The following is a 27612-nucleotide window of genomic DNA, read 5'->3' as shown; positions in this document are numbered from 1 at the left end:
TTTTTATTAGCTGGAGAGGTTTGCAGAGGTTTCAAGATCAAGTTTGTCTGAAATTCCCAGCAGTATATCCTTAACATATAATTACACGCATCAAAGATTGTAAAGTCACTGATGATCATACAGAAAAATAGGAAAATAAATATGTGAATTGGCTTTAAACAATGGCTGCAGGATTCTCCTTTCTTTTGCATAAGCTTTTTTGGTTGTCTCTTAAATGATAGGCATCTTAAAAAACAGGATTACTCCTGAACATTTTTGGGAGGCTAAACCAAACTGTAATGGAAAAGAAAGATAAGCTCCCCAAGTAGTGAACATTTCACAAAGCTAACAAAGCAAAACACTCCTTAAAAAAATACTTTTGTCCCATTGTCAGTTGGATCCAAGAAAGTGGAATTTCTCCCCTGTTGTTCTCAGAGCAAGCCCTTTGCTCTCACTGAGTGATCTCACGATGAGATCTCAGAGGAGCATCTAATATCCCACCTACCTCAGCCCCTGAAACCCAATAAATCAATCAGTTGTGCTTTACAAGCCTGTGTGTGTTACCCATTCAGGAAATAGCGAATCCCTGCTGTGGATCACAGCTGAAAAACCATCCTGACTGACAGAACAATGAGGCAGACAGGAGATGGAGGAACAAGGTGCGTGCATGAATGCGTGTGATTGCGTGCTTGTTTGTGCCGCTGTGTAGATGTGATTTTTGTGTGTTTGTAGCAGCTCCAGTCCATGAACCCCCCTCTGAATGTGAGTCAGCCTCTCATCCTGGCTTTCTCCAGGGAGGCCCGGGCTCTTGGCAGAAGAATGCATGGGAGTGGGCTCCTTCAATAAAGGCAAGTCTCTCTCAGGGCCCCGGGACGGCCCTGGGCTTTACTTTTCATCGTCTCCCTCCCCTGTCTCTCTGAACCCAAGTGGGCTGCTTCCTTTGCTACTGCTGCTTCTTCGTTTCAAGCGTAATGGTTTTACCTTGAGGCTGAGAGAGAAAGACACAGAGGAAGGGAGGAGTCCAGACCTAAAATTATGACTCACCTACTTCATGCCCATGTTAAGCACTCGCTGTCATGACATCTAGTTAGAGCTCAACAAGGTTTTGTCTGCCATTCAGCAAATAATGCCAAATCACAGCTTTAACCACAAGCAACTAAACCAAACAGTTTGGATCAGGCATTATCTTAAAGGCGAAGTTTGACATTCTGGGAAATACACTTATTTGCTATCTTGCCAAGAGTTAGATTTAAAAAATGATAGCACCCTCATGTTTTTAAGTTTAATATGAAGCTACAGCCAGCAGCATGTTGTGTTCAGACAGAAGGCAGTGTGAATTTTCACCTTCCGTGATAATTTTGGGAACATTTGTAGTTATTCCTCAAGAACACAGCCACAAGCTAGTCCCTTCTTATCCCCCTCTCTTCTTTGTATGTTCATGAAGTAATGTTAAAGTACATTTCTCCTCCAGTCAGCAGTCAACAAGGATGAAGAAGAGAGACTAATTAAAGTAACGTTACAGGCAGGGGAGATCAGCTCCTCTGTGGCTCACTGCTGCAGACAGGTTGAGAAGCAAGAGTGAAGATGAATCTATTTTGATCCTAAAAGTTTAAAAAACAACCTCTGAGCTCTCCTACCGCCAGTAAACAGGTCTGCATCAGAGCAGACCCAGTATAACCCTGGGGTTTGTCCTCCTGGAGCTCTGGTCCTCCCTTGGCTCTCTCCTCCAAAGCTCCCAGGCACCCTGCTGTCAGTGAACAGCGACTCTGTCCCTGCACTACTACTATACTACCGCTGGCTTTAGCTTCATATTTAACACACATATATACATGAGAATGATAATGATCTTTTCATCTAACTCTCAGCAAGAAAGCCAATGAGCAAATTTCCCAAAATGTTGCATAATTTCTCTTAAAGGTGAAAAAAGACAACTTTTACACTTACTAACCACTTGTTCATTCTGAAGGAACTGCTTGTAAAATGAGCAAACATCTCTATTAGCAACTTCTAAGCCTCTCTCTCTCTTTCAATGATCCACTGAATGCATAAATTTAAACTTGCACTCACTGCTCTCCATCCAGTAGTGTCATTAAGGTCTAGCAGATGTGTGGCTGGAGGACAACTGCAACTGTAAGTTCTTTGACAGCTATCATATGGGGAAAGGAGAAGGGGGGGAACACAAAAAGAGAATAGAAGAAGACATCTGAAGAAGGATAACCTGTTGAAAGGAGGGAAAAGGGAAAACCAAGAAAGGAAAACTCAGTGACAACAGTAAGAAAAACTGAGAGCCGAGGGAGGAAGAGAGGCACAAAGACAAGGAAGGAGGAAGACCAAAGATGGGAGGGAAAGACATGGGGAAGGGAAGACTGGTCCCTGGCCTGCAGATCAAAGACGGCTGTGAGCAGCAGCTCCAGGCCGGTCCTCCCCACACCTGCTGCTGCCCCACAGCCAAGTCAAACACATTATTCCAACAGACGCACTGCTTAATGGCTTCTGTGGAGAGACTGTTACCGGGCCCATGACTGCCTCTGCAGACGCTTCGCAGATGCACTGACACACACACTGAAACACACATAGAAACACACATACACTCCTGGAAATAAAGGCCCTCATAGGACAACCCTTTTGGTACCTGGTAGAACCTAATAAAGGTTTTACTTGGAACTTTCAGAACCCGACATAAGGGGTTATATAACCTTATCTTTGAAAGGATTCACCCAGAACCCCCCATGAGAGGTGGAGGAGAAACCTTCTACGGTGTAATGGTTCCACATAGAACCTTCTCTGTGGGGTTCTATTCAGAATCTCTCCACCTTCGAAAGGTTCTAATAAGAGCCCACCTGAGAACCCTTTTATATTCCAAGGGTTTTATCAAGAACCTACCAAGGGGGTTCTACCAAGAGCCCTTTTATATTATGGTACAGTACAATGAACCCTTGACAAAAGAAATATCTGTTTTTTCTGAAAAGGATTCTTTGGATGAAAATGATTCATAATGGAACCTTTAGTCTTACAAAGAACTCCTGACTATCCCTTTCTTCAAAAACAGGTTCTTGCAGCCCTTATTTCTGAAAGTGTAGGTTTCCTAAAACTCCTGCTTACACAATGACACATCCAAGAGAAGCATACACACACACACACACATAGAAGTACAACTTTCCTATGTATGATCCATCTGATCATTTTATTGCACATCTGCTTGAGAACAGAGGAATCCAGACACCTGTCGGAATCATAAACTCACTTACCCGCAGACTCATGAAGCATGCATGCATACAATAAAATACATTTACAATAAAACATAAACACCTGGTTGGTGCATTGTGCCGCCTGTCCACTCGCTCGAATGCAGGGCTATGTTAAAGGAACGTAGGTTATGGTTGGACCCGAGTCAATATTGAGCAGAAACAAATCATCCTTAGAAAAACAGTAAACATCTGTTTTGTGACTTGGCCACCTCTCACAGGCAATGTCTGCCCGACCTCAACAAGGCTGGGCCCCTTTTACATTTTCCATGAGAGCAAGCGAGAGTACCAGTAAGTGGGTGACAGCATCTGTAATTTCTTTTTTTTTTTTTTTTCAAAAAGCGGAGAAAAATAAAAACAAACCTTGACGCAATGAAGGCAGGTACTGGGGCACTCTTTTAACACATCTTGCAGTATTTCCAAAAAGAATAAAACCACGGACAGTGTTTATATACGGCTCTTGCTCAGGCAAAGTGAAGCCCCATTGGTTATTGATGACATTTATGGCTCGCCTCATATGAAATACTGTCTGCTGAAATATCACTTTGGAGGCCGTCTTTCCTTGTAGCTTCAAGCCTTCATGGCAGCCGCTTGATTTGTAGGTTGTCAATGATATTTGGATGCTCCGCTCATGTAAGAGCAACCTTGCGTGTTCTTTTCTTGGACCCGAGCAGTATGTCATCCTCTATTGATCTTTGTAGGGAAATTCTGTTTTCTATTTCAGAGGCTGGGCTTGGCTACAAAGCGGCAGTGTGGAGCTGGTAGCATTTCATTTCATGTCTTGCTCAAGGACACTTAAGCAGAGTGGATGCTTTCCAATGTGTGGGCTTCAAGGAAGTCTCTGTTAGTATTTTTACCAAGATATTAATTTGTGTAGCATATACCATTTTATAATGCTAAGGGGGATAAATTAATTATTCACTAAACTCTTTTAAAACCTAGATTTAAAGACGTAGTTCAGCAAAAATCAAAAATACATATTTTTCGTTTTATCTGTTCTGATGGTTGTGTGTGTTACTCCAAGTGCCAAAAAAAAAAAGAAAAATTCAACAGCCTTGTGTCTTTCCAGAAATTATGACACAGCTACTCAAAATAATCCACAGATCTTGTTTCATGTAGGAACTATTTGCTTTCTACCAAACTCAACCTGCCAACCATATCACTGCACAGAAGGAAGTGAAAAAATAAGATTTAAATTTTTAATAATGCAATCAATCTACCGGTGTTAACCCCCTAATATAGTCTAGTTTACCGGCTGTTATATCACATATCATACAAACAGTTTGGAAATGTTATTAGCTGTCTGATGATCACTACAAATCATGACTGATAGTCTGACCATGGTGACCTTGTCATTGTGACACCCACATCCTCAGCTCAGCTATAACCTCTCATCCATGAGTAGATGATCGCTTCCTTCTGCGCAGTGATACAGTTTATGGGTGTAATTTAGTTGAAAGAAAATAGTTCCTACACAAAACTGCTCACAACATGGTCTGTGGATTATTGTGACAAATGGCTCATGATTTTCCAGAAAGAAATCACACGCACTTCAAGCCAAGTAAAATCTATTTCATTATATCAGAGAGAGGTCAGATATCTCTACAGCTGATATCTCCAAAACTCTGCAACTCACACCAAGATAATCTAGATGGATCTCAAAAATCCTTCCATACATAATTAATTTTAATTATGGTTAAATGGAACATTAAAAATATCTAAACTATAACATGACAAGTTTCCAAAGGATCTAAATTATAATGACTCAATGTCTATTACACAATATTTATCTGAGCTAACAACTTTCCCACTGTGGCACCACTGGTCACACCACGATGTCCACATCTTTTCTTCTGTGCTTCTTCTCACTCTCTCTGCCCTACTTCAACCCCCTCACAATCTGGCCAGTATATCCTGATGGCTTTACCAGCAGGATGTGGGGCTCTTACAGTGAAGGATTTGGACCAAGATGCATCTGTGAGAGGCAAGAGGCAAGAGCCCAAATCGAGGTGGGTCTTGTCACCACCCATGATGTTTCACCTCTGGCGACATGTTTGAATGTTCAGCAAATTACAGTGCTGTGTAACTTAAATTGTTTTTGAGACATTTGTAGAAATGGACGCGAAAGTGACGGCCTGAGTCTGCTGAGCTGCTTACAGCTTTATGATGATGAGTATGGGCACCACTAACAGTGTGTGAACAGGATCAAAAAGTCAATGTGTTTGTACTTTACACACAGAGATGAAACTCTTTCTGATGCAATGCAAGTTCAAAGCACAAGGCGCAGTAGTTTTAATTTATTCAAGGTGTGTCCAAATTCACCTTTGCTGTCTTGCGGCAGGGGTGCAGGGGTATCCTGCCCTGTCCCACCCACAGCGCACAGCAGGATACACCTATCAGCTGTGCACAAGTGCCTTGATTAATTCATGGATGCTTTGTAGGCCAAATGTGCAATAAACCAATCAGAACATCAGCTCTCCTCACCTCTAAGAAGCAGGTGTGCTCAGAGCACAAGCATTGCCGGGAAGAAACAAAGAGAAAAGATTTTCAAGTGAGATGACAGATCTCCTGGTTTGAGAAGTGAAAGTGAGTGCACAACATATGGAGATGGCAGGGTGCCACCAAGGCAGGCTTCAACACTGGAGCACCTTCAAATCAGCCTGCACTGGTCTCTGAGGCTGTATCCTATAGGACTGCTAACTGGGCTAACTGGCTAATGGCAGCTATAGCACAGTTAGTAGCAGGGCCCTGGAAAAAAGGTCCACGTTGCAACACTCTCCCGAACCTAACACTAAAATGCAGCTCCTGAGTGGAATTTGTGGTATTTTTATTTTCTGCAACTATCAAATAAATTATGGTCGACAAAGTAAAATACCTCCTGTATAAGATTCTGATCCTTTGCCAATACTTGTATCAATTAAAGTATTATCTGGCCATTTATGTATTAATTAAATTTGACGATGATTGAAGACGAAGGTCAATTTTTCAGGAACACGTTTTTCCTCAAACAACAGCAATGTCACTTGTCAATATCCAACCTGTTTACAGCTTCTATGTGGAGTTCCCAGCAGTGGGAAAACAGCAGGACCTTGCCTTGTGGAAAATTACGGTAATTCCAATACTGTAGATACCTCAGGAGACTTGGCACAGCTTTAGTCATCCGCCTGGATCCAGCAGAGAGCAGTAGAACATAAAAACACTTGGGATACAGCGGGAGTTGTCATGGTAATCCACAACCACCGTAGCAATTTCCCATATCCCTTCCTCCCTCATTTATCCGATTTCTGTCTCTATCCCACCCCTTTCTTTCCTTTCCTAAATATTTTTTTCCGATTACCATTTAGAACTTCCTTTCTTTCTTGTTTTCTCCACTCTCACACTCCCTTACTTCCTACCTTTCTCTTTTAGCCACTTAGATGAAAAGACAAGGTGCTTTCCGATTTCCATCCCTTGACTTTTGTCTCTGGAATTGTTCCACAATCATGTGGGAGAGCCCTTTCCCCGCTGTCTTTTCCCAGCACAGGTGCCTGTAGCAACAGCTCTAGTAAGCTGTCTGTAAATGACATTGGTTCCCCTCCGTTGGTCACATCCTGTGTCCTGGATATGATACTGCCATGAGTCTCTGTGTTACTAATGGAAACACGTCTGGCTTTGGATTGCATGATGGGAGGATGGTGCTGAAAGCATTTCTACAGAAAGAGAGAGTGAGTGTCCAGCAAGGTAATTCCCATATGTTTACATGCCAGAATCAGATTAGGTCAGAAATAGCCTTTGAAATGTTCCAGTCTTCTTAAAGGTTTTCTCAGGGTGTCCCCTGGCAGTGTTTAAAAGCACACTCCAATTTGAAATAAATACTGTTTGTGAGAGGTAGTCTACAGCTGTTAGAAAGAATTCATATTGTTTCTGTATTTTATTTAAATTTTATGATAAAGTTTATATTACTTCATGGAGATGTTATATACACTTTTGACAGTACTAGGATAAGATAAGATAATCCTCTACTGTTTCTTCCCAAAGGGGAAGAATATATGATCTGTCAGGTTAAGATTTAAAGCCACAGTGTGACATTTTGGGAAATGTCATTATCTTTAAACTTACCCAGAGTTTAGCAAGAGATTAATACCTATTTCATATTGTGCCTTAAAGGAGAAATATGCAATATTTACTAATTAAAATGACCATGACAATTCATCAGACATTAAGGGAACAGCTGAAATACTGGCCTATTTGACAACAATGCTGCATCCAGCATCTTTTGAAATTTCTATTCCAGTCAGTAAGTTTTGTTATGGTTTGCCCCAGTTCACATAATTAGAGCTCAAATTAAAGTTCACTGATTGAGAGTCTGTTTAGGAGTCATGGGAAATCATCAATAATCTTTTAGAATGAGAAGATGCTTATGACGGTTAAATTGAGCAATATGTTAAGGGGGTCTGGAAGGCAGTGAGACAAGCAGTCACTGAACTCCAGCTCCATAATGTGTTTTCAGAGTTGCGAGCCTTTGTTTTCAGGATAACTGGATTAGTTTTACATTGACACACAAGTGACAGTTATAAATAGCTGATCGACCTAAAGTGTAGGACTCGTCGTCACTTTTCATTATCAAAATATAGTGCTGCACTTGTCTTGTGCTCCTTCTTGCTTCCTGCTTAGTTTAGCACAAAGACCAGAAGCAGAGAATAATAGCTGGCCTGGCTCTTTCTAAGGTTTTAAAATTCCCCTCTAAAGCTCGCTACTTAACATGTTATATGTTATTTATTTAATCAATTGAAAAGACAAGTTCAGAAACATCAACCTATCAGGGATATGTGACTATTTCTTCAGGAAGCGATTGCTCCCGGCCTACAAATAGTCCAGCACCTAACAAGGCAACAGTAGTTTGTAGTTTTTACAGTTTTTTGTATGGATTAAACAAGCAAGATATGTGTTATTAGTACACTTTCAAGGGCTGGTAGGTCGGGTTTGTTACTTTAGGACAAAGCGAGGCTAGCTGTTTCCCCAGCAGTCTTTATGATAAACTAAGCTAAACAGCTGTGTATTTCCTAAAATGACAAACTATACCTTTATTGATGTTATTACTACATGTGGTAAAAGTATTCTGAAAAAAAAAATCATATAGTTTGTTTAACCAAGAAGTCCAAGAGAATCTAGTTGATAGTTTAGTTTATATAACTTTCTAGTTTTATATTCTGTTCCAGCCTGAAAGAGTTATTGCTCTCTGTCTGAACTTAGTGGCCTTGAACAATATCTAACTATAGAATGGTCTGTTTTTAAACTCACACACTCCACCTCTCTGTTATTCACCATCTCTCAGTTCTCACTTTCACCCCTTTTGCCACCTGCCGACTCTTGCTCTCGCACTCTCAGCCACCAACTTCATGCAATTAAGAAAATAAACAGAATGTCCCCGGGTCCCCAGGGTCCATTAATCTTTCTTTTTCCTATTACAGCATGCTATAGCTGGCCTGGCGAGGTGCCTGGCCATCAACAATGGGTAACCAGCAGACACCCACAACTATGCAGCCTCCACTTCGCTGGGCAAAATGTAAAATGTGTCAGCGGCAATTTGGTCATATTTACCACGGCTATATGACATGTTGAGATTAAATAGTGATGTGTGGTTATTGGCTTGCCACGGTAACAATAGAGCCCCTTTGGGAGAGTTGGGCCTGTGTGTAGATGTTATTTATAGTGTGCAAAAGTCAAGGAAAATAATCTCATATATCATTTTTCACCTCCAATTAACTGTAAAGGCATTTGTGTTTCTCAGTGAGCAGCGGCTGGAATGAGGGAGCGTAGCAGGAACTCTGGGTCACGAGTGGACGTCAAGGCCATTTTTTGATATAACAGCTCAAATAAACTGTAGTGGGTGGCAGTTCTTGTACTGCCGACACCTTCATGTCAGCACAGTGGACTAAATCAGAGCAGGAATATGATCATAGCAGTCATAACAGTTGAGAAAAAATACCTTTGATGTGGAGCAGAAAAAAAACTCAGTTTTTTTCAGTGTTCTTTCACTCAGTGGCACTTTCGTGTGTTTTTTAAAAGTACTGAGAGAGTTTATTAATCTTTAAAAATAAAATTTAAAGTAATACTGTCACATTTTTGGAAATACATATGAACTCACTCTCTTGCAGAGAGTTACATAGCAAGATTGATATCCAGTGTTGGGCAAGTTACACAGGAAGTGTTATAAATTACTCACTTTACTTTACTTATTACTTGGTATCAAAATTAATCGGTTATTTTACTCCTAAATGGACGCATACACTGACAGCTGTGGATCTCACAGAGTCAGTTCTATTTAAACTAGTTTCTGAAGTCCACTTGGAGGAAGATTTCCAAGCATGTTCAGTAGATCAACGTCTGCAGTGGTCGCAGTTTTCGTGAACAAGTCTGCCAACCGGGTACGCAGATGTCTGCACAGAGCCAATTCATAAACCCTCTGATGATGAAATTTACATCACACGGACTCCGGCAGACCCTCACGCACTCACAGATGTGAAAAGCATAATACCAACTTTGGAGATACAGCAGCAGTTACAATTGCAGACACTGTGGTTAATCTGCGAGGTAGATGGCCCAGGTCATAAAATGTAACACTCCGATAAATCGAGGATGTGTCGATGATTCATTTTTGTATTTTATCTGAAAAGCATTGTTGGAAATAATAAATTGGCAGACTGGTTCTGTGATTTCCTTCCTCTCCACTCTACTTGGCTTGCAGTGATGTTGTGGATTCACTTGAAACTTACTAGATTCGGGCTCAGAGTTTTCCACAGCAGTTTTATCTAAAATTAGTGCAAGCATGTATTGTAGTAAGTAGTAGAGGAAGAAGAGTTACATGAAGCTGCTATAGCGAGCAGCCCCCTCTGTTGGCCAAAACGAGCACAACGTGATTTAGACATAAACGTCCGGTCTTTGTTGCCACATAACATATTTCACATAGATTTTTTTTTATATTTTTTAAACCAGGGACACTGGGACAGACCATCTAAAATGGGGACATCCTGGCTGTAGGGTGACCAGTTGTTCCACTATATATGAGACTACATGGCATTTTTATCCCGTCTCCCACCATCCCTCAAATTGAGATGATGTCCCACATTTTGATTGGCTCTAATTGTCAAAAGGCAAACCACTACAATGGACAGGGAAAAGGATAGCAGGGAAAAATGGGTGTCACCCCAAAACTGTGTGGATTTAGAGAGAATATGATGGAAACTACCACAAATAAAAGTAAATGCAACTGTCACAAGGACTGGGAAAGTACTTATGAATATGTCTATTGTGTGCTACCCAGCAGGCAAATCAAAATCAAAATATTTATTTTTAAGTTAGACATATCAAAATTTTAGACCCATCAGTATTGCTCACATGCCCCACATTGTCCTACACAAACATAATATTTGTCCCACATTTGTTTTGTTTGGTTTGTAGCTTCACATTTAGCTTATAGACATGAGAATGTTATGTTATTATCTAACTTGAATAAATGTACTTTTTTCTTTAAGCCTGAAAACATGGAAACAAATTGTTATATTTCTTATATGCATATCTGCTAGGCCAAAAAAAAAAAAAAAACAGTTTTGGCTCCATTACACAAGTCAAAAAGCATTCAGACATCTCCAGGCCACTGACCCTTTGGATTTGTCTGTTGTATTTTTTGTAGTTTGCTCTCTGCAAGTGAGGTCACAGCCAAAGGTTAAGACATTTCGAGTTCTTCAAAGTGAAAGCATGTTTGAGTTTTTACAGGGTTAAAGATCGCCTCTCGTCAGCCCCGAGGTCAGTGTAGCATCATCTATCTCTGTGAGGGAGCCTCTTAAAGTATATTGCTTCTCCATTGAACGTTTGCGCTCCCCGTGGACAGAATAATCCGTGTGTGTGTGCATGCATGAGTGTGTTTAAGAGTGGAATTTAAATGGTTGGCAGGGGAACAGCACGACAATCTCCTGACACAACTTCCCTCAAAAGCACCGACACACACATCTACACACACAGAGGAGTTCATAAACACCTCAGCTTGTAACATATATCTCTATCTTCAGACACAGACTATGTATGGTAGGATCATTTTCACCCGCTTTTAGCATACAGACATTCAAGAGGAGCTGGTTTTATGAAAGAGCTGCTGCGACAATCTGGAATAGTGTTATATATGGTACCATAGTGCCGCTTTGGGCGCCACCTCGGTCTGTTTCCATGCTGTAACCTCTTCCTTTCCTCTTCCCACACTTCCTCTTGTCCAGATGAAAGAAAAAGGGGGATGATTAAAGAGAAATACTGTACGTATGAAGGCTGTCTCCATTTGGTTTCATGACTGTATTAAAAGTGAAGAGAAGAGGAGTGGAGAAGCCAGGACTCGCCAAAGAGCTGTCAATCCATGAGGCCAGCAGGTACTCTGGGAACAGACACACACAAGCACACAACATCGTGGGAATAGATGCATTATTTACAGACACTGTCTCCATTACACCAGGCTACAGCCCCCATGAGAGGCACTATTTATCCAATGTAATAAATTGGATTAATTATATTTGCTTAAAATGTTCTCACTCTCAAGCATCGTTTCCATCATTGAGGAGGCAACTCTGACTCATATCTGACCATCGGTGTAGAAAACCAGCCTCTGTCATCTGAGCCAGCGGTGATGTGACACCTGAGCCGGCGCGTCCATATTTTTACAGTTTAAGCAAAAAAAACGCTAACTTTATGTTCTCTTAATACTGAGTGTATTTTCATAATATTTCATCTCTTCATGGATGTCTTAATAGATTTATTAGGCATGCTAAGAGCGGTCAATTTGTTCTAGAAAGACAGCCCTAGGTGTGAAGGAAACTCAGACTGCCTGCCAAAGTGGTGCAGTCAACCGGAACTTACTGGACCATTTATATTCAGCCAATTAGGCTTTTCCTTACTCTAACAGAGGTGAACTAACTCTCTTAAATGTCTACACGCTCTTAAATTATGGCGTAATAACATTTTTCTCACAGAGCTTCTTAGTATGACTTCATTGGATTTCCTTTAACATTTAAAGTGATATTTCATGCATGAAATTGTGCTAACCTCATATGCATCATCTAAAATATGGTGCTAAATTGTTAATCTAGCGTAAGACTACCTTTCTATTAAGGGTTACATAAGGTTACCCATAAAATAAATGGTGATGTAGGGATGTGGCACAGCTATCACACAATATTGTCAGTATAATGATGACTCTGGTCTGACACCTGTTTAGTAAAAACTGCAGACTTTAAAGTTATAATGTGTAACATTTACGCATTAAAATCTCTAAAAACACTAAAAACATGTTACACATATTTTATTTTGTTTCTGTCAAGTTTGAATGAAGTGTGTTTTACGATCATGAAATTACTGTTTCTGTAAATGGAGCGTGGTGGCTTTAGAGCGAGCACAGACTGTTTCTAGTCAAACAAAGAGGCTCTTAGTCTTTAACAAAAATGTCTATCTCATTAAGAACATTTATATAATGTCATCAGACACAAAAATGTTTGATCCTGTCAGTAACAAAACATGCACTTTTAGTGGACAGATACTGATGGTGCACATTTTCCTGTAGGGATTACATTGCAGGCTGTTGTCTGCTGCAGTCTCCCTCAATACTAGACTATTCAAAAGTTGTTCCCAATAGTCACAAAAACATGGGAAAATAGGTCCAGAAAAAAACTAATAATCCTGTAAATACTTTCACAGAGGAGTGACACTGAATGGGTTGCTGCAAATAATCAACACAACACAAAAGGAGTAGCCGTTTCACGATAAACCGTGACAAAAATCCCCAAATCGCCCCGAAGTTTGCAGGTATCTCCCAGATGCAGCAGCAACATGAATTTGTTTTGCATCAGTAAAAACATCAACATCGCAAAGGATATGATGCCATTTCAAATGTTAAGAAGTTTTCTATATAAAAGTTGGTGAAATTATTTCAGGGAGTGTATCAGTAGTTATTAGACATTTTCATCATATTTTAACAATACCGCGATAACAATGATAGCCGTGATAATAATCGGGATGTGAAACTTCTGTAGCATCTCATCTCTACTGAGGACCACTGAATAAATACCTCATAACTATTGCAGTCCATCATGCAACAGTAAAAAAAACAGCACAACTGCAAGTGTGCATACACCAGCGTAGGGATAACACACTTTATCTTTTTGTTACTGCAGTGTTTATGCATTGTTTCCTCTCCAGTAAAGTTCCTTTTCTTGAATAGGCTTCCATAGTTCTCAAAAGAATGGCACTTGCCTGAACCTGTCAGGTCGAATAGAGTTGTAAAGCGCTTGCGGGCTGCCACAGATCTACACAACATCCCGTTTGCATGCCCAGCTGCGCTAACAGGAACCTCCATCTGCATGTGTCCCATCCACAGTCCACATTCCTTTAAAGTGAGGCTGCCAGAGGGGCGTGCACGTTCAGAGTCGCTCTTTTCACACCAGCAGGGACACTGTGCACCCACCGAGAGAGCTTCACCATGGCTTCAGCACTGAATTGCACACACTTTTTGTTGTGTTTTATTTATTTTTCGTTACTGTTTGCAAGTGTATTTTGTGACGCTGATGCAGAAGAAGATGAGCATGCCAAGCACACGTACACGGTGGAGATGTTCAATGAGGCGGTGCCCACTGCACCCCACTTTGTCATGTTTTACGCCCCATGGTAAGTGAACAGTTACCAAGTTTTTTCTAGACGACGGTGAATAAATTGAATGGCAGTAACATTTGTCTTTCTGTAGCATCCCACACACAGTCCGAAAATAGAAAAATGGGTGTTAGAATGGGATTAGAGCTAGCCGGCAAGTTAGCAAACAAGCTAGTAGCAGAGAAGCCAGTTCGCTACCTAGCCTCTTCCGTTTGGTCAAATGGTGTGGTTAGCCTAGCGGCTAACTAGCATAGCCAAATAGTTAGCGTTAGCCGACTGCAGTTTAGCGGATTGGAACACTCTTCATAAGGGCCTCGGTGTTCACAATGCTAGTAGTTTGCTAGCTGTTGGAATTTAGTTGAAAACTTTCGAGTTGACGTATAACGGAGAACTTAATTAAATACAAACTGTGACTTTATGCTTATTCACAGTAGTGTAGACATTATGAATGAATCGAAGTTCAAAGTCGTAGTTTGGGGAGCTGTGCTTACGTGGCATGCACTGATTGACTGATGTTATGTCAGCGGTACAAAAATGGGGTTCACGGATCCTCAGAGGTGCCTGAGAACGGTGTCAGGGATTCACGGTAAAGGGCGCAGTTCAAGTCCACTTTAATGTAGATGGAGATAAAAAACAGAGGTGTCTGAAGATAAGACCAGAAGTTCAACTCTTGCCTTTCTCACCACTGAAGTGTCAGTTATCTATCGTGGGTATCTTTACGAGGATCAAATCTTTGTTTGATATCCAGGCTGGTGTTGTTCACATGGACTTGAGAGTTGCACGAAGTGCCATTTTGCCTTCTCTACATTTGGCCTGAATGTCTCCTTACTGCAACAAATTTTTTACTTTTTGACTGACACGATCTTACATTATTTGTCTGTATTCAGTAGGAGAGTGGTTTTCAAACTGCAGTTTGATTGTAATTTATTGTGATCATAGTTTGATCATTGATTGACTATGAAGACATTAGTATCTTCAAATTTAGAAATAAAATTAGATTGCCCAGATGGGTCTGTGGTCTAATATGCAAAAAAAAAAAGTTTGGGAATCCTTGCATTAGTGGACAGTACCACAAATAACCACAAGTCTTAGTTTCTTGTTGATCATTGAAAGGAGAGTGGAGAAATCAAATCCTTCAGTAGTAGGTCCCGTCTGCATCATCATGTTTTTAAGAATACAATGCATCAAGGTTGTCAAAAGTATGGAAGTATCAATACTTTTTCAATACCACGGGTTTAAAAAGATACAATATCGTTTGCTTTCTTGTATTATCGTAAGTACTAACGCTATAAATAAAGATCCAAGCGCTTATTCAAGACCAAAGTTTAGTTCAGTCTTTGTTGCTCCACCTGAAATTCGTCTTGCATTATAGCAAAACCAGACAGTGTTGAGTGACTTTACCGTCTTTATATCAGGGGCTGTAATTCATGTAATTCTGCATTTCCTGGGAAAGTGTAGTGAGTTCAGAGACTTTGTGTACAAAAGATGTATTTGACCAGATCAAAATATGTGAAACATTTAAGAATAGCTTCTGTTGTACACTGACAGTAATTGTACCACTCTTGTGTTAAGGTGCGGACATTGCCAGAGGTTGCAGCCAGCATGGAACGAACTGGCAGACAAATACAACAGCATGGATGATCCCCCAGCATACGTGGTCAAAGTAGACTGCGTCCAGGACACCAAGTTCTGCTCTAATGTTCACGGGGTTAGAGGCTACCCCACGTAAGTGTTTGTCACACCAATACATCAGTTTATATTTTACTCAAACAAATTAATTGAAGAAGTTGTGTCTGTTGGATGCAGGAAAAAACAACTTTTACACCACAGAAGTAAACAGTCCTTTTCATTATTGATTAACAGAGAAGTGACACATTGACCTGCATTTAGTTGATTATTCTGCCAGTATCTTAATGACATCCTCTTAAAACTTGGGTGTTGCTGACTGCTTACTGTACCTGCAAACACAGCAGTCACTGGATAATGATTGTCAGAACTTTTATGATGAAAATATAATAAATTGTGAGGTCCTAGAGCTTGTAATGATGAGTGAATTTACTAGTTAGACAATTGCACATGCATGCATTTATTTTTAGTGAACTTACTTGTTTAAGCTTTAGACTGAAATCATCAGTCTACAATTCCATAATTAATTTAATTAAAATAAGAATGTGTCATGTCCAGGTTGAAGTTGTTTAAGCCAGACCAGGAGGCAGTGAAGTACCAGGGGCCCAGAGATCTACAGTCTTTGGAGACCTGGATGTTAAAGACGCTCCAGGAGGAGCCTTCGGTGAGTTGTGTTCATTCAGTTAAAGGGATAGTTACAAATATTTTAAGTATATTTGAAGCAAAACGTATTTTAGCTGCTTTAAAAAAGGTACACCTAAAAAATCCCTATCAGTTAAAATGTACACTTTATTTAGAATATTTTCTCCACTTTCCCTCACCATCAAGCAGCCTTTTCTGATGGGAAACCACCATTCTACAAGACAAATATTATATTGTAATAATTATATTGTTTTGTCTACTGCTGCCTTGACCTGTTAGTTTGTGTGTGCTATTGTGTCACTGCAGTGATTTAAAAGGATAATTGGATTCACCAACTCGGTTTGGAGAGAGCAATATTTGGCTTATATAATGTTTGTTTCTCATCAGAAAATGCTCTTCTGACTGCAGTAAAGCGGTGAAAATATTCTGATGAAGTGAATGGAAACTGTGTTTAAACTGATATAGTTTTTTTGGGGTGGGGTGGGGGGGGTGTAAGACCTTTTTTACGTGGCTAAAATACCTTTTGCTGCTGATAGTGTCCACAGCAGTCTGTTCCTCTGAAGGGGCTGAATGGCATCTGCTGTAGCTAATGCACTGACTATGAATTATTATCTCATAAAACCCCCCAAAATAATCCAAACTATCCCTTTAATACCTCAACTTTAGAAACCAGTGATCCTTACGGTGCAACGGTGTTCATGGATGTTTGTTCTTGTGTGTCCTCCAGGAACCAGAGAGTGAACTGGAGCCTCCGAAGGCCCCAGAGCCCAAACAGGGCATGTATGAGCTCACTGCTCTCAACTTTAAGGCTCACATAGCCAAAGGTAAAGAACATTTATAATGCTTCATGAAAGTGCTGTTTAACTTAAGCAAATGAATGGTTAACTTCTTCTTATGTATTTATGCAGCTGCATCCTGCCTGCAACAGATAAATTGTTTCTTTTTCGTTCAGTTGAGCTTTCAGTTTTCAACCACACTCGGTAGTGTTTCTAGATTCCTCATTAGAGAATGGAAACTCCTCATTGCCTTGATTGACATGGCTGACATTTCAGCACAAGTACCTGAGCCACAGTCCACAGTGTCAGTCAACCAACTGTAGAACACTCGTCTCCTGTCACCTCACGTTTCTGGATTTTCAGACAACGACTGCAAAAACAAACAGTGCTCACTATAATTGTCTTGCTGAAGTTGTGGCCCTTAGACTGCGCTGAAGTTGAAGTGTTTTGGTTTTGAAGAAAAATAAATGATTTTTTTGTTCGGAGACGTAAAAGAGCAGGATATGACATAGGCATTTTAAAAACACTGTTTATAGGTCCCAACTTCACCTCTTGGCAACAGAGCTGCAATAAACGTTGTGTAATTGGTTGCGCATAACCTCTGCGTAAGGGGTGTATATTTTCTTTTACGGCTGTGTTGAGTTTTTTAAGTGGAATAAACTTTTTACATCACTCCATCAAATCAAAAATCTGAACACATAAACCCGTTCAGCCTTACTTTAGCAGAGAAAATCCATAAATATTTTTTTTATAGTATTCTTTTATGTTCTTTGATATTTTTTATTTTTTTGGTTATGGATTATCAGATACAGAAATGACAAACCCAAAAGATAACATGTTAATGTAAAAACACTTATCTCAGCATAGTCCTAAGATGTTAGAAGACAAAGAAAACCGAGAAGGAACATAATCCTGAAATCCACTGATACATCACCACAGTTTAAGAAATAAAAATAACTCCCACATAAAAAAAGAAATTAGGGCAGAATGTTATTGCAAAATTCATTATAAACCTAACTTAACTTCTGTAAGCCCCTTGCAGAAGGCTGATCCTTTTTATTTTCCATTTCGTCTTTAATTTTCTTCTTCTGGAGCTCTTAACCACTTTTTTCTCGTCTTGCTTCAGGTGCACATTTTGTTAAGTTCTTTGCTCCGTGGTGTGGACACTGCAAAGCCATGGCCCCAACCTGGGAGCAGCTGGCCACCACCTTTGAGCACTCTGATGACGTCAAGATAGGAAAGGTGGGTCCCTCAGATAGTGTACAGGTTCATGATACCACTGCTCATAAAGAATTAATCAGATATTGAAAGAATAAAATGCCACATACTGTGACGTGTAAAAACAGGGCGGCAAACTACATTAATATGCAGTGTTGAGGCAGTTCTCCATCTGCTCTCTGCTCTCTTTACACCACCATCCTGTTGCCTGTTTGTCCTAACAGGATGATGGTTATATGAGAAGCTGCTTGTTTGCATAAGCCATTCTTACACACCTCTTATCCAAATTTGCAGGGTCTCTGTTTGCATTGTCCTCTAATAAAACAAATATACATTTATGATCTAGGTGGACTGTACGCAGCACTATGAGGTCTGCTCTGAGAACGGCGTCCGGGGATATCCCACACTGCTCTTTTTCTACAACGGTCAGAAGGTAAGGAAGACGTTTTGGACTGCTACAGCCTGCCAGCATCATGTTGTTTCTTCTCAACACTTTTTAAGTTTTACTGCAAACTGTAACAACCTGCCTGACATTACATCATAGTGAGATGATTAAACACATAAACACATAGTAAAAATACTGGCACATTAATCACAACAGCCATTATGTGGTGTTTACACTGGTGTAGTTAAAAAATGATAATGATCAGTCAATATTTTACAGTCAGTGATATCAGTTATTATAAGGCACATATTGTATTTGGTTTTGATATGTGTTGTAATCGTAGTGTGTCAACATGTCAGTGGTTTTCAAAATAAGGCCCAGCCATCCAGGGTCAATTTTAAGTTCCAGAGTACCAAAGAAAAATTAAATTTAAATGTCAATGGCATAATTCGAATAGTCTCACATTTATGGCAGTGGCAGCAAGATATTTATTTTGTGTGTGTGTTTGTAGACAGACCAGTACAAAGGAAAAAGAGACCTGGACTCTTTCAAAGACTTTGTGGACAACCAGCTGAAGGCTGCCATCACTGAGGAGCAAGAGGAGAAACCAAGTGATGATCAAAAAGCAAATGAGATCCCCACTGATGAGCCAGCCAAAGAGGAGGTGAAGGTGGGTGTGAACAAAGTATATTTGAGAAACAAATGTACACAAAACACCACATCATGTAATGAATGCTGGTGTCAACTACGCTACACAAGCATCACAGCCTGTGTATATTATTACAGCTTCTTTCATTGTGAATCTGCTTTGCATGAGTAGCTGTCAGTGTGGCGGAGACGAGTGCACAACTACTGATGTTTTATTAGAGTGGCCCAAATATATGGTGGCCATTTTTACCTGCATTTGAGTAAAAAATCTCACAGCATATCACCCACTCAACTATGTGCCTCTCAACTAGCAATTATGGTTAGGCTAGCTATTTCCTGCATTTACAAGTCACATTTTTGTGTGACATGTAAATGTCTTTCAATGAGACGATGTGGACATGAATAGGGACCAGAAAGTTGCAATTTTGTCAAAACACTGAGAAACTCGGATGTTCAGGGTTCATACCAAGTTTGGAAAATGCTTAGTTTTACCCATTATGTTTTTAAGGTTACGAATTCTTGAAAAGCACAATTACTCATGTAAACCAACTTTTAATTTTTTTTCTTTAAATGAAACTCTGCCATCATCACATTTGTCATTCATGTTTAAACAAGTTCCTTGTTGATTCCTTACTCTAGAAATTAATAAGGATTAAATAATAATCAAGGGATCATATATTTTGATTAATTTTGCAGTTGCATTAATGCTAACAATTTGTATGTGATGATAAAGGCTGGAGAATATGGACATTTTTTGTTTAGGTACCTTGAAAGCGCTTCTATTTTACTAAAAAGCTGTATAAACCCTGAATGGAAAGTTTTTCAAGCTGATGATCATAAGGATCATCACACTCCAGCACAGTTCAATATCAGTTTGTTTCCTTTCTGCAGTCCAGTGTGTTGACCTTGACAGAGAACAACTTTGACGAGACTGTCGCCAAAGGCTTCACCTTCATCAAATTCTACGCTCCATGGTAAGACCAGCATTTTTTTAAACAAGTTGACAAATTACTTGGTTATTAAAATTATGCTATTTAGCCTGTAGATGTAAAATGCATTTAATAGTTGTATGTACCGTTTTTTTTTTTAATACTCACATCTTGAACATCCTGCTTCTAATTCAGCTCCAGCATGCAGCACACTATGAAGTCACCTCTGTTTGAACCTAACTTTATGCCTGACTTTGCTGCATTAGTTGCATCATTTGTAGACTTATAAGAAGCATGTCGTAATACCACAAATACACGAAGTGACTCAAATTACTTTGTTTTATTCTCCAAAAGACACTCACTAACACTGCTTTTATTAGTATGATACTTTTTGTATAATTAGAGTCCAGTTGTGGCTTCATAGGATTGTTTCCGACTCATTTCTTCCAAACATTTCTAGTAACTCCAGAGAGCTGAAAAGTCTGAAAGTCATCATTTGAAAAACATGAATGTAATCATTTCCAAAATTCACATAAAATTCACATCTAATGCTTCTTCAGTCAAAGACCTGTTAGCTCTGACACTTGCTGCACACAAATTAAGGCAGGCATCTCTATAAACAGTGATTCATTGGTTTTAAGAGAGTTATTGTTTTTTGTTTTGTTTTTTAAAATCACATTAATTGAGAATTTTTGGGGAGGTGGGTATTGATGTTATAAAATTTAACACAAGATATTCAAAGTTTCATTTGAAAACTGGAATAGAGGCTTTGTTACAGCCCTTGTGTTTTAGTCAACTGTTAACATTACAGTCTCTCTCCGTTTTCAACTGTAGGTGTGGCCACTGTAAGAACCTTGCTCCAACATGGGAGGATCTCTCTAAGAAGGAGTTTCCTGGCCTCACTGATGTCAAGATAGCCAAAGTGGACTGTACTGTGGAGCGCACACTCTGCAACAAGTACTCTGTAAGTGTCATGAACAGGTTCTAAATTAAGACCCCATCAAAACATGCAGCACTCCAAAGCTTTTTCACTCACTCACCTTCTGTCAGCATTTTTTTTTCTTTAGCATTAAGTGTATTGTACAGGATGTATCACAGAGGAAAGTCCAGGGCATTGTGTTGATTAACGCTGACAAGGTTTTAGACTTCTTCATTCAAACTACAGCTCATCAATAATGAAGTGATTTTAAAAAGCTCTGTTTGCATCTTTAAAATATACAGTCTTGAACTTCTCATTACTATTTAGATTTGTTGAAATCAAATGGATAATCATTAAGCTGGTTGGTCGCTGTATACAATGTACATTGTACTGCTTGCAGAATTGCTGCATCAGAGTTCAAAATCCACAGGTCAGTTATCTTTCTGAAGACTTGAGTCATGATTCACAATGATAAAATTTGACCTTTTTGTTGTGTTGTATTTTTGTTATCTTCTCATATAAAACTTAACATCCTATTTCATTTTTACTGTTAAAAAAGGTTACCTCTATCACAGAGGACATGTTTCTGTCTGGAAGTCTGCCACATATCTCAGAATGAATCCTTGACTAAGAAAGAGCTGATCAGACTGTAGGAGTGATCTGGGATTTCCATCGCACTGCTACATAAGCGGTGTTTCCACCATATTCATTTGGCAGTGGTCCATTACCTCAGCAAGGAAATTAACACTACTGCAAACATATGGACAAACATTGTAATTAAGCTTTAATGTTGTCTATAACTAAACAAGGTGTACTCTGTAAGTGTCTGGGTGTCATGAACAAGTTATAAATTAAGACACCAGATGCTTTAGAAGTAATGATTATATAATAAGTAAAAATATTTCTCAATTTTAAACAACTAATACCAGAAGAGCAACAACTATGAGGAAAAAAACTAGAATATTTGCCTTTAATGGTTTTGAAAGATGACAAAGCATGTGGAATGAGCCTCTGTTGTTGTTCTTCCCTCTTCATTTAGGTTCGAGGTTACCCCACGTTGATCATCTTCCGGGCCGGGGTGCAGGGTGACGAGCATCACGGCGGGCGGGACCTGGAGAGCCTGCACAGCTTTGTGATGAGACAGGCGAGAGATGAGTTGTAGAAACGTACCACTCGACACCCCACCACTCTGCTCGCACACACTGCATAACTGGCCAGTAGGACACCACTTTCTCTCCTACAGTAGCCAAACCTCTCTCTATCTCTATCTCTCTCTCTCCACTCGGGTTCTCTTCAGAAAGGAGTCTGCCAATCACAGACTGACGCAGTCTGGTCTCTTCAGTGTTCACAGACACAATGATTAAGTAGAGTGTTTTGGATGTGAATGTATTACTCATTGCTGTTGCTCAACCTGAAATCTCCTCATTAGGAGAAAACTATTGGTTGGGTCCACAAATGAAGTTATATGTCTGACAACCACTTTACAAGCACTGCTCAACCAATCAGAACCACAGTTCCTCACACGAATACAAACTGTTTATTAAAAGGGTAGCACCTTAAGAACAGATATCCCAGTTTCTGCCCCTTTAAAAATTGTTTCTGATGAATATTTCTGTAGCCAATATGACTTTTTTTTAAATGCTAAATTTTATACATGGGATCTGTTGTTAAATCACAAGCCATTAATGTTACGGTACTGTCATTCAGAAGTTTGTAAAGGTTGTGTTGCCCAAATGTGAAGTTGAGTGTTAAGTTGAGGGTAATTTCTATCCATGCCAGTGACGGCCTATCTGACTTAACTCTCAGGGAAACGCCCATGAAAGACTAGATGAAGTGGTGACGGAGGCATCATTGTCATCACAGGAGTCTAGTGAACTTATGATTTCAATTATTCATCTTTCTTATTTTCTGACTCCTGTGCTCTCAGTCAGCCCTCCCTCTTTACTCCTCCTAGCATTCAGGGTCTCAGGCCTGGACCATGCTGCCCCATATTTCCATTACTGAACATTTTAAAGTTATTACCATTTACGTTGTTCTCTGTTTAATCAGAAACACCCATCAGATGCAGGTCATGGGGTAATCTGTTTTATATTTAGGAATGTGTAAGTGTAGTGTGAGAGGACCCTTGGAGCCAGTATTGAGGGTAAGACAGGCAGTTTAGGATCTTAGCTCCACTTTCTGGAGCCGTTCTACTGGTTATCTTTTCATGAAAAGAATAGGTTTCATCAGAGCCTTTTATAAGCTTCCCTCTGTGGTTGGATATTTTTGTAATAATACTTGCGAGGTTGAAACTGAGACGAACACTTAAAGCTGCTCAGGGTCAGGTGGGCTAGCTAGCATATCGCTTCTCTGATTATGATTGTGAGCCATTCTTACCTTCATGATGGAACCAGCTGCATCTTGGGTCTTTGTAATTTGCTTTTCTTGCTTTACCAGCTGTGAAGCCGATGTCTTTAGGCAACCGAATACATGAGTGTAGTTTAAGCTACATGCAAACTGGGGTGAGCTGGTTGTAACGTATAGCAATACCAGCTGGAAATAGTAGCATCATTTATTTACCAAATGCAACCAAAATAAATCAAAATTTAGCTGGTGGCTGGTTTAAATTTCCCACTCTGATTATAACCACTGAAATTATTCAAGATCTTCCTTAGTCTGCTGTATAAGGCATCATAACCATCAACCCACAATTCCAATAGTCAAAGGCCAAGAGACAGACCTGGTTCTAATAGCATTTGCAGTTTTTCCAATAAAACTGTTTTCAGCACGCTTTTCTGTGACTTCCACCTGTTAGGCCACACCCACCACACTGCAGATGCTCTTTTACCCAGGTTATGTGAGACATATGTGCTGCGTATAATGCAGGGCGCCATTTATTGTCCGACCCAGGCACACAAACAGTCAGACACAGCAGTTTTTTTGTCAGTAAAAGTTTTTATGGATAGCACATGGTCTAAGGAACTCCAGTGACAGAAGTATTTTTTTCCTTGTGAGTCATGGGTTGTGACTACCCATGGATTTTGTACAAAAAAGAGTGAATAATGGCAAGTTGTAACATGAGATTTCATAATAAAATTTTTTCAAAAATAAGTTTGCATTTTCATTTTGTTCTTGCATCTGTCTCTGTTAATAAGGTATGTGATTTTCTTTTTTAATAAAAGGTGCAATAAATAAGCAGAGAATGTACAAGTATTTACAAAAAAACAGTCTAAACATGATCACAAATGTAAACAGCAGCTTACCAGAGGTATATTTTGTAATTTATGATTGGTTAGGCACATAAGGTATTTTGATTTTTGTTGGTATTAGTTCGTCATTAAAATATGTTCTCTAAAAAAAAAACTCCATGTCATTCAAAGCTCACAGTAACGTGTTCAATTGGAAAGACACAAATGTTACCCTCCAGTTTGAAAAAGCAAATGGCTAATTTCAGAAAGCTGGCACAGAAAACGGTTCTGCTGGCTGTTTTTGACTTGCTAAATGTTTTTCCACAAGTCTCTTGATGGGTTGTCAGGGGGTGGAAGCGTTTGTTAACTTTGCGAGTGCAGCGACATGGAAATGGCCATTTGCGGTATGTCGGAGGGATAAGGCTGTATTCTTTGCTTCTTTGGAGAAAAACATCAGTTTAGCCACAACATGCATCATGTTGAACCAGCCCTGGTGAATCGCAGCTCAGCGTGAGCCTGGCAAATATTGACACGGAGGGGATATTTGGAGCAGTGCACTACTAAAATAGCCTGCGGTCACTTTGGTTCAGTCCATATTATATTTTAGGAGGGCAAATATGGCTTGAGAAGAAAATACATGAGGAAAGAGGAAGGAAATATGAATCTACTGACTCCAATGTATCATTCACTTAGTAGTAGATTGTTTGAGTTAACATTTGCACTGGAAAGGAAACTAGGTTTGTAATTTCCCATCTCACTCAAACCGTTTATAAACGTTTTCTGTCCTTTGACCAAGTGTCATCACGGAGAGGAAGTTGTTTGTCAGTAATTGTTCTAGCCTCGTCTGAGAACTGATCCACCGTGTGTTTCTGTCGGTGAGGAGAAGAGAAGTAAAAGCAGCGGTCGGATTGGTCCCACAACAGTTCAGTTTTGCCCTCGTCCTCTTAATGAAGGGGAGGGTGCAGTAGCCTCTTCGGCGTTCATACACACACATAATATACAAACTTAAACACTCCATCCTCCCCACACACACACTCAGTCATTCACTCATTCGCAGACCCATGAAGTGAAGAATCCACAGCCAATAGAAGAAGGTGATAGACAACTTGGTGGCTCAACACTGGAGTAGGGTGAAGTTGCCTGTAGATGACACCCATTTGGTGCCATTTTTGCAATGATCCCCTCTTGGTCTGACGAAGACAGATGTATTGAACTGTCCAAAATTATTGGAATGGAACATGGCAATGATCTTCTGGGGTGGACACGCCTCACAGGCTGAGAATTTGGGCGGGAAGCTGGTGTCTAGCTGAGGTCAACATCACCCAAGAGTTACTGGTGCAGCTGCAGCCCTTTGCCAACCCAACTTTGAACTGAGCGTTATCAGCTCTCGACACCGGTGTCAGTGGCAGCCGCAGGCCCGTACCACCATGTTCTTGTATTTCTTCAGTATGACGTTGGAGTTGTCGTCAAAGTAGAGCACTGAGATGGCGTGGAGTTTGGTGGGGGCGCAGCATGGCTTTGGTACGTTCTCCGGGTTCATCAGGTGCACCTGAAAATCAATGGAAATACTTTAAGTCAATTAAATATCAACAGCTCTGTTTTCATGTCCACTTTATTGCATAAGTGCAGTACATGGTTTGTTGTTTGAGATACTACTGCTACTAAAATACCAGGACATCCTACTGTATCTGGTTGCATTTGCAGTATGTTTCTCTGGCTATTTTAACCCACAATCCTCTGTCGCAGCAGATTATGGTACATCGACTAAGCCACCAAGAGAGCATAGACAAAGAATAGTTTACACCTGTTCCAAATCGCATACTTTTTTCTTTTTTTTTTTGACTATGGACCACATATGAGCAAGAGGGATCATGCAATGTTATCAATTAGTAACTAAGATACTAATATTCATTTTTTTAGTACGTCCCAACTGTGGGGGATACTTCATGCAAAAGAACATACTTTGTAAAGGCAGCTGCAGTACACACTAAAAGTAAAAAGAAAAAGCATGCGATCCTGAATGCAGCCTTCACGTCCCTAGTGCCAAAAACACAACACTTCTCATAATGCAGTGTTTCCCAATCCTGGTCTTCAGGGCCCACTGCCCTGCATGTTTTAGATGTTTCCCTGCTCGTCATAAAGCCTTCGCAGAAACCAGATAATGACTTGATCATTTGAAACACCTAAAACACGCAGGGCAGTGGGCCCTGAGGACCACGATTGGGAAACAGTGTCATAATGCAACTCAGTAGTATCATTTTCTGGACTCTCCCTGCCTGCTAAAGGCCTGCATCTTTCAAATTCCACACACTAAGTTCATAACAGGATTTCTGTTAAACTCAAGAACTATCCGAGATAACCCCAATGACATCACTTTGACATCTATTTTATTAAGGCATGAAATTTAAGTCATAACATTGTCACAGGGTAAGTAGTACTGTTCATGACAAAACTTATCTTCATGTCTAAATCAGAGGAGTGTAAATAATAATTCTTTAATCTTTAATGCCTCAAACAGCCAACATTTGAAAAAGCCTAGTTTTGAATATTCATGTCATTTTCATTAATGCATAAAAACCTAAAAAATAAGAACCACTGTGTTTTTGTTACTTTAGAATAAGCCGTTTATATCTAAGAGGGCCACCATGTTACACTGCCATGTTTCCACAGTAGCCCAGAATGGACAAACCAAACACTGGCTCTAGATGCAGTGTTTTGCACGAGTTTCACAGCCACCATATGTAGGAAGGGGACAGTGAGACAAGGTTTTAACAATCTGCAAGCTCACAGATGGATGCAACTTAATCCTACACACTGGTTCTTTAAGACACATGAGAGTGATAAACATAAAACATAAAATTCCTGATTGTTGATCAGCTGTTTTATTTATTTCTCAAAATCAATTAAAACTCTTGTGTTTGGTTGTTTTCTAAATCCCCCAGAGGAGCTGTCTGAGCACGAGCAGAAAAACCTGACAGGGAGGCTCCTCCTGCACTGTGTTCATGCTAATCTCCTGTGGCTTGTGGGTCTTACCAGTGTCTGTACAATGGCGTGGTTGGTGGCGTTCATGTGGGCATTAAGGGGGAAGGAGCACTCTCCGTCACAGTAGTTGGCTGCGTAGCCCTCAGGAGCGATGATCCAGTCCTTAGAAAAACACATGACAACAAATATAAGAAGCAGCACAGTCAGAGCAGATAGAAAAAAAGAAAAGAAATCATCTTAATATATTAATAATTTGTCTATCAGAGAGGAAAGTCTTCGTTTTGGAGCAGTAGAAAGGTCAGATGCGCTTCCACCTGACTTGTGTTGGTAAATTCAGTGTTAACCTCGTCTCTGAGGACAAATCCCTGCTCAAACGCTTGAGTCTGTGGAATCGCTCAAGGAAGCAATACTTCTCTCCTCCTTCCTTCCTTTCT

The 27612-nt window shown here is 40.0% G+C and overlaps 2 protein-coding genes across 2 annotated transcripts in view; one reads left to right on the top strand and one right to left on the bottom strand.

Annotated features, from left to right (window-relative positions):
* Positions 1–13644: 13644 nt before the first annotated feature.
* Positions 13645–22717, top strand: txndc5 (thioredoxin domain containing 5). The gene is made up of 10 exons (XM_084746880.1): positions 13645–13904; positions 15459–15611; positions 16071–16176; positions 16882–16978; positions 18057–18172; positions 18495–18581; positions 19045–19203; positions 20073–20155; positions 20945–21074; positions 22069–22717. The coding sequence occupies exons 1-10, from the start codon at positions 13720–13722 to the stop codon at positions 22189–22191; spliced, it is 1239 nt and encodes a 412-aa protein (XP_084603006.1). The 5' UTR covers positions 13645–13719; the 3' UTR covers positions 22192–22717.
* Positions 22718–24159: 1442 nt separating this feature from the next.
* Positions 24160–27612, bottom strand: part of bmp6 (bone morphogenetic protein 6) — a 57249-nt gene continuing 53796 nt past the window's right edge. The window contains exons 6-7 of the mRNA XM_084746873.1: positions 27230–27340; positions 24160–25745 (exon numbers count right to left, since the gene is read on the bottom strand). Of these exons, the coding sequence (XP_084602999.1) occupies positions 25596–25745; positions 27230–27340 (261 nt within the window). The 3' untranslated portion in view covers positions 24160–25595. The remainder of the gene's footprint in view (positions 25746–27229; positions 27341–27612) is intronic.

The sequence above is a fragment of the Lutjanus erythropterus genome, chromosome 21 (genome assembly GCF_056507025.1).
Source record: "Lutjanus erythropterus isolate fLutEry1 chromosome 21, fLutEry1.hap2, whole genome shotgun sequence".
NCBI classification, from domain to species: domain Eukaryota; kingdom Metazoa; phylum Chordata; class Actinopteri; order Lutjaniformes; family Lutjanidae; genus Lutjanus; species Lutjanus erythropterus.
The sequence above is the reverse complement of the archived record's forward strand: the minus strand, read 5'-3'. Positions and strand labels throughout refer to the sequence as shown.

Coding starts and splice junctions, on each gene's coding strand:
- txndc5 (XM_084746880.1), top strand. CDS start 13,720: ATGGCTTCAGCACTGAATTGCACACACTTTTTGTTGTGTTTTATTTAT. Junction 15,612..16,070: donor GGGGTTAGAGGCTACCCCAC/GTAAGTGTTTGT, acceptor TGTCATGTCCAG/GTTGAAGTTGTTTAAGCCAG. Junction 18,582..19,044: donor TTTTCTACAACGGTCAGAAG/GTAAGGAAGACG, acceptor GTGTGTTTGTAG/ACAGACCAGTACAAAGGAAA.